General features: G+C 40.8%; 1 protein-coding gene across 1 annotated transcript; it reads left to right on the top strand.

Moving 5' to 3' along the window:
- Window positions 1-2,465: 2,465 nt before the first annotated feature.
- Window positions 2,466-3,287, top strand: LOC135886221 (olfactory receptor 5V1-like). The gene has a single exon (XM_065414057.1). The coding sequence runs from the start codon at window positions 2,466-2,468 to the stop codon at window positions 3,285-3,287; it is 822 nt and encodes a 273-aa protein (XP_065270129.1).
- The last annotated feature ends 4,826 nt before the right edge of the window (window positions 3,288-8,113 follow it).

Below are 8,113 nucleotides of genomic sequence, written 5' to 3'. Positions count from 1 at the left end.
TCAGCTGGTATAACCAGTGTGTTGTCATTGACTTCACTGGATCTGCAGTGATTTATATTATCTGAGGATCTACAGATGAATCAATAACAAATTAGGCAAAACACATAGATCTTATGCATTGTAAAGTGCTCATTCATTACTGATCCAGCACACTGTTAGCTTGTTAAACAGGAGGTACATTTCCCAGATGTAACCAGAACATATTTAGACTCCCCAGAAACAATTAACTCTTGGTCTTATAGTCAGGAAAATAAAAGATCTTTGTTTCCAACATGGGAGGGCCAGTGACATAAACTATATACTATGACTCTATATAAATTTGATCCACTCCCACTGACTTTTCAGGATAAGGTGTACCTGATGATTTTACTTACTATGTGAGACAGAGAGAGAAAGAAAGGAATGCAGAAGGTAAAGAGAGTGAATGAGCAAGAGAGAGAGTGTGTGATGGGTATGTATGGGGATAGATAGATAGATAGATAGATAGATAGATAGATAGATAGATAGATAGATAGATAGATAGATAGATAGATAGATAGATTTGTATAACCCAAGCCCTAATTTTCAGGAAAATTGAAGATCAAAGACTAGAAAGCCTACAACATAAACAAGGTATCTTTTGTACTCACATAGCAATGGAAAGATTATTACAGTTGGGTAGCACAGGCAAGAAAGAACAAATTATGTTGCCTTTCCACTGACTTCAGCAACCTTTGGATCATATCCTAAGTGAGGTGGCTTGGCTGCCTGTCTATCTGATTCACCATGGCTGAGACAAGGTAGTCAAAACACAAAAAAACTGGTTGGTTTTATCACACTCTAGCCTTTGTGACGACTAATCCCTCCATGTTTTACAGTACTGGACTGTGATACCAAGTCTAACAAAAGTCAAGAGACATCACAAAGAGAGGATCGATTATTCTGGTGAGTAGACATTTTCAAAACCAAATAATTTGGTAAATAAACTGAGTAAATGAACTGAGGATCTGAATAATTGGTTCTGCCCTGCCTACGATCTTGTGTCATGTGTCAGAATATATACTTGGGCATAACTCAGAACAAAGTGTGTGGAAAATGTTAATGTTCCAATTTTGTTGTGTCTTACATACCTTTTATATTGGTGTAGATCACTACACAAGGGCAAGGCAGTGTAATATCTGGCCCATTCGTTTGTAGAGAATAATCTAGTATGAGGCTGGTTTGTCTGAACCGTTTCAAATCCTTATTCTGTTACAGACAATGAGAGTTCTGCTGTTGGTGTCAATAGCACCATATAGCCCATGCTCCTAGAAAGTCTTTATTCTAGGACAACTCAAAAGCATGTTTTTAAAACAGTCAATTGCCACCATCAGCATGAGTGGTAATCGTTGGAGCTGGCCAAAAAATGCCAGTTTTTCACAGAAAATTTTGCTTTAAAAAAATTGGAAGAATTGTTTGTTTTGTTTTCGGTTTCAAGAAAACAAAACAAACAATTTTTCAGATTTGATTTTTATTAGCCTTTTTAATAAGAAAAGCAAACTCAACCTCTGAAAAAAGTTTGGGATTAGAAAGCTGAAAATTAGGTACTTTAATGAAAAAAGTCACATTTTTAATGTTTTTTGTACTTTAAATGCTGAAAAATATCATGTTAGTGTTTTAGAATCTATCTATCTATCTATCGGATTTCCACTGAAAAATTGAAAATTTTGAATGAAAAAATATTTTCCCTATGGAATCACTACACCGTCACACTAAATGAGTAGCCTGCTTATCAGAGATGATCAGCATTTTGAACTCTCATTGATGTTGAATCTGGGAGGGCTTAGCATCTCTGAAGTTCAGGCCAATTACAGAGTTGCCTACATATGGTTTTCAATGCCTAACGTTAACCAGCCAAGTTAAAAAGTTTTAGCCAACATTTCCTCTATCCCTGTGTAGAGAGCATCTGTTTTCACTCACCAATTTACACACACACACTCATACATGTGTATTATTAGAATTACTCACACACAAACACATTCTGCTGTGTACCAGTTAAGACTGCTATTTTTAATTCACCCATACCTGTATAATTAAAAATGTTATTCCATCCAATGTTCATTCCATTCCATTCATGACTGAGTGGGTCTGTGATTCATTTTTGTTTGTTTGTTTTTTGTTTGTTCATTTGTTTTTGCTTTTTCAGGAAACTTTGCACCCCGTCATGTAGTACTACTGATTCATTTCTCATCTATCTATCTATCTATCTATCTATCTATCTATCTATCTATCTCTGCAAAATAAAATTCTATTTATTTTATTTATGTTTGTTACTTTTTACATATTTTTCTACTCTTACAGGTCAAAATTTTGCTGAATAAGTGTCAGTGGAGAACAAAACGTCTATCAACTATTTTGTTCTCTCAGGTGTTTCCAATGATCCACAGCTCCAGACTTTCTTCTTCCTGGTGTTTTTAGTTATTTACCTAATCACCCTGCTGAGGAACATGCTGATTATGCTGGTGATAAAGACTGATCCACACCTTCACTCTCCCATGTATTTTTTCCTATTCCATTTATCCTTTTTTGATGTCTGCTATTCCTCAGTCACTCTCCCTAACATGCTGAAGATCTTCATAACAGATAAGAACACAATTTCTTTCAATGGCTGCATTGCCCAGATGTGCTTCATTCTTCTGACAGGCTGCACTGAAATTTTCATGCTCTCAGCGATGGCTTATGACCGATATGCTGCCATATGTCACCCACTGCAATATGCAACAACTATGAATATACAAGTTTGCAGTCAATTGGTGGGTGGTGCCTGGTCAATTAGCTTATTCTATTCACTGGTAAACACCATTCCTGTGTCATATTTACACTTCTGTGGGCCAAATCAAGTCAGTGGTTTCAGTTGTGAGCTCCCTTCTCTGTTAGACTTGTCCTGCATGAAGACCCTCCCCAATGAAATGGTGTTTATCGCTTCTGCGGCAATTTTAGGATTGATTGCATTCCCCCCTACTGTGATCTCCTACATCCACATCATCTCCACCATCTTGAGGATACGCTCCGTGGAGGGCAGGCGTAAAGCCTTCTCCACCTGCAGCTCCCACCTCATTGTTGTGACCTTATACTATGGGACTGCTTTGTTTAGATACTTGAGACCCAACTCAGCCTCCTCAGTTGTTCTAGACAGGGTATTATCCATCCAGTATGGCATCTTAACCCCCATGTTAAACCCCATTATCTACAGCCTGAAAAATAAGGAGGTGAAAACAGCTCTGAAGAGAATATTGGGAGGGAAATCTCATATTTCTCATGTAATGTAAATCCATTCAATTAAATGTTTCATTCAACTGCCCATTCAACTAATCTCAATGTTTACAATGAACTGGGAATGTTTGCTCTTGTATTGATATCCTTTGCTTGATTTTCAACAACTGTCGGGTAAGGCTTTTCAAAAGTGTCTTATGGAGGTTGGGGCCCAATTCCCATCAGAAAAAAAATGGGTGTTTAAACCCATTAGAAACTTTTGGAAGTCTCACCTTTAGTGTATTAATATATTTTAATTAAACCAGATTTTTGTTAGATTTTTACATAGAGGAAATATGAGCCATTAGGTACTTTAGAACCTCAGAGTAACAAAAACCAGATTTAAGAACTGACCCATCAACCACACACCTCATTTAGAACTGGAAGTACACAATCAGGCAGCAGCAGAGACAAAAACAAAAAGGAAATACTGTACAGTACAGTACTGTATTAAAGGTAAACTACTAAAAAAATTAAGGGAAAGTTTGAAAAAAAAGATTTGACAAGGTAAAGAAACTGTTTCCGTGCTTGTTTCATTTAAATTAAGATGGTTAAAAGTAGCATTCTTCTTCTGCATAGTAAAGTTTCAAAACTGTATTAAGCCAATGTCCAGTGGTAAAGTTTTGAAAGAACAACTATAGTGTTTTGTTCAGATTTATGAACATTTCAGAGTTACAAACAACCTCCATTCCTGAGGTGTTTGCAACTCTGTGGTTCTACTGTATAATAATGTTCTCTGAACCTTACCAGCTGTGAAATGATCTTCACCGAGGGTGGTTCTTTTCTCCTCTTTTTAAGAATAACAGGAGTACTTGTGGCACCTTAGAGACTAACAAATTTATTAGAGCATAAGCTTTCGTGGGCTACAACTTCTTCGGAAGTGGGTTGTAGCCCACGAAAGCTTATGCTCTAATAAATTTGTTAGTCTCTAAGGTGCCACAAGTACTCCTGTTATTTTTGCGGATACAGACTAACACGGCTGCTACTCTGAAACCTCTTTTTAAGGAAATTGTTGCCCAGGGGGGCTGGAAGTCAGGACTCCTGGGCCATATTCCCAGCCCTAGGAGGGGAGGGGAGTCTCGTGGATTAGTTCAGAGCAGGATGGGGCTCAGGACTCCTGGGTCCTATTCCCTGCTTTGGGAGTGGTGCTTGGCTGGAAGACGGGGGAGGGAATCAGGATTCCTATTGATATCACATTGTTGCATTATGGAGTTAATAAAATAGCTCAATCTACAGGATACATCAATCCAGGGCTGCCCATCACCATGGCATTAGTGAAAGAATGCGAAACACTTGGATCAAATGGTGATTTTTTTTAATCCAGTTCTGGTACTCTATTCACTTATACCAGGCTAAATCATTGGAATCAATAGGTCTGATTCACCTCTCACTTACACTGTTGTAAACCAGGAATATTTTTTTTCTAAAGCCAGCAAGTTGGGTTCTCTGTTTAGCCATGGGTAAATCAGGAGTACATCTTTTGCAGTCAATGGGCCTGATTCTTCTTTGACTCACTCTGGTGTTCTGACATTTGGGAATGAGGAGTCTTCTAGCATCTGGCAGAACTTCTCTGAGACCTTGTTTACACTAAAGGGGAAAGTCGATCTAAGCTACGCAGTTTGAGTTAAGTGAATAGTGTAACTCAAATCGACATAGCTTAGATCTACTTACCACAGTGTCCACACTACGCTGTGTCAACGGGTGAGCATCCCCTTCCTCTTCTCGATCTGGTGGATTACCGGAGTCGATGTCTGAGCGATCGGCAGTTGATTTAATGGGTTTTCACTAGACCCGCTAAACCGACCCCTGGTGGATCAATCACTGCAGCGTTGATCCCGGCTGTAGTGTAGACAAGTCCTGAGCCTGGGAAGCATCCTCAATGAAATAATCTATGCACCAGACCTAAAGTATCTGTGTAGTGTTTAGATGCTACCACCATAGACAAAGTCTTTCTCTTTGGAAGTACTCTATGGTATATAAAAATGTGAAGTCTAAGTTGTTCCACTTTTTGTAATTTTGTTAGCTGCACAACCAGTCCAAACTAGCTTTTTCTAATCAGATGTGTCCTTAGACAATGCTGTCTTTATGGCTATGCAATAGAGACTACTTTGTATTTATCCTTCTGCTCCGATCAAAATGTCATAACATTTCCATTCATGTTTATTAAATTTGTTCATTTTGTTCTCTCTTCTCTCCTTATAAGTCATAGATTTGCTAAATAAATGTCAAAAGAAAATCAAACCACTGCCACCTATTTTATTCACTTGGGAGCTCCTAAAGACCCATTGATTCAAACTTTATTCTTCATGATGATTTCATTTATTTATCTGATAACCCTCATGGCGAGTGTGATATCATCCAGGTGACAGAGGCTGATCCTCAGTTTTATACTCTTATGTACATTTTCCTCTTCCATTTATCTTTCTTCGATATTTGTTATTACTTTGTCACACTCCCTAAAATGCTGGAAAATTGCCTAATCCAGGTGAAAACCATTTCTGTGAAGGGCTGCATTGTCTAGATCCTGGCTGGTTGTGGTGAAATTCACATTCTTTCCATGATAGCTTATGATCAATACACTGCCATATGTCAGCCAATGCATTAAGTTAAGATTATGAACAAACAAGTCTGCAGTTACATTCTTCCTCATCCTAGTCACCTACATGGACATCATCTCGGCTATCCTGAGGATACGCTCCTCAGTTGGTAGGCACAAAACCTTCTCCACTTACAGTTCCCCCCCTACTCTGGTTTCCTTATTCTACTAGATTCTTCAGTTGTCTGATACCCAGCTCAGAAGGGGGTTTTGGATAGAATGTTCTCCATCCAGTACAAGTTGTTAATGCCCATGTTAAACACCATCATCTAGAGCCTGAAAACCAAAGAGGTGAAAACAGCTGTTGAGAAAATATTGGGGAAATGCAAGGAATGTAAATATTACTACTTTTAGTTTTGAAGTAAAGACATAGGAACTGAGTGATAAAATGATCTGAGCTCGTGTAATTTATTGGCACATTGAATTCAGTCCATAAATGATAATGTTCTGCTTCAACCACTGCAACTTGGAGTCATAATAGACTTTTGGAACTATCAAGCCAAATCCATCTTGTCTCAAAGGGATTGTCATCAAGGGGATATATGAAAGGACAGCAAATGTTGAGTTAATATGTAATCCATATTTCAATTAAAATGTCCGTTTTTTTAATTGTCACTAAGTTTTAAAAGAAAATATGTTTCACAATGGAAAAATAGTTGTGAATATTTTCTGAAAATAAGTCTTGACCAACAGCCCACTGGGAACATTCAGTGTTTCGTGTCTGAGAGGGGTTGCTAGTAACTGCTCAAAATGGTTCATAGATTCATAGACCCAGAGCCACAGAGAGAATTAGGTGTTGCAGCACCTAACTTTTAGGCACCTAGAAAATAACTGGAACAAGAATGGAATCCAGAAAACCTGATTTAAGCACCTAGGCTGCCTATGCAATGCATGGAGAGAGATAGGAGCCTGCGAACATGATCCACATAAGCCAATAAGCTAGGCAAGGAGCCACATAAGCTAGCCACTGGTCACCTGTGTCTTAAGCCGCACCCCTCTCACAGAGTTTGGTGCCGAAGTCTGTGCTTCAGGGAGGTACTTATCTGTGACTCCAAGGCACAGCCAAGGCCTCCCTTTCCTGGTGTCAGACAGCTTAGGAGTGTAATTTCTTGGAAGAATGAATTAGGGCCAGTTTAGCACCACACAAAATGGTCACCTCCCTTATAACCTTTAAGCCAGTGGTTAGAACACTGAGATGGGAGATGGGAAACCCTATTTCAAGTCCCCTTTGTGCCTGATGAAGAGAAGGGATTTGCATAGGGATCTCCCCCTCTAAGGTGAGTGCCCTAACCACTGGACCACAGAGTCATTTGCATACTTTTTCTGGCCCATAAATTAAGACATAAATTAAGCAATCCCAGCCCATCTGAATTAAGTAGCTTCTTCGCTTTTGACTTCAATGGGACCAAAGTGTGGCAAACGTTGTCTAAAAGCTGCAGAAAAAGCACCTTTAGCTCATGCCAGGTTAAAACCTTCAGAGAATTCAGGAGGTTGTCCTGATGTTACACAAAATATTCAACAAGCAGAATTGTACTGCACGTTTGGAGGTAGGGAAACATTCATTTAAACCAGTGTTTCTCAAACTGGGGTCCGCAGACCCCTGGGGGTCACCGAGAGTACTCCAGGAGATCCATGGGCCCCACTGATCAACTCCTCCCCCTCCTTCCCGCACTCAAGTTCTCCCCTTCCCTCTATCTCCCGGAGGCTACTGAAGCCAAACCGGGAGATTTTAGGTGCTAAAAGTCTGACGGCACAGCGGGGCTAAGGCAGGCTCCCTGCCTGTCCTGACCCCACGCTGCTCCCGAAAGACACCAGGATGTCCCTGCGGCCCCTGGGGGGTGGGGGAAGAGGGTCTCCATGTGCTGCCCCTGCCCTGAGCGCCAACTCCACAGCTCTCATTGTCTGGGAACTGTAGCCAATAGGAGCTGCGGAGGCGGGTGCCTTCGGGCAGGGGCAGCATGTGGAGACCCCATGCCCCCCCCACCTAGGAGCCACTGCCAGAGGGATGTGCTGGTCGCTTTCGGGAGCCACCCGAGGTAAGTGCCACCTGGCCAGAGCCTGAACCCCACACCCCCTCCTGCACCCCAATCTCATGCACCAGTCCAGAACCCACACCTACACCCAAACTCCCTCCCAGAGCCTGCACCCCCTCCTGCACTTCACCCCCCTGCCCCAGCCCACACCCCACACCCCCTCCTGCACCCCAACTCTCTGCCCCAGCCTGGTGAAAGTTTAACTCAGATCAGA

The sequence above is a fragment of the Emys orbicularis genome, chromosome 12, assembly GCF_028017835.1.
Source record: "Emys orbicularis isolate rEmyOrb1 chromosome 12, rEmyOrb1.hap1, whole genome shotgun sequence".
Taxonomy (NCBI): domain Eukaryota; kingdom Metazoa; phylum Chordata; order Testudines; family Emydidae; genus Emys; species Emys orbicularis.
Note: the sequence above shows the minus strand (reverse complement) of the source record. Positions and strands in the feature narration are given on the sequence as shown.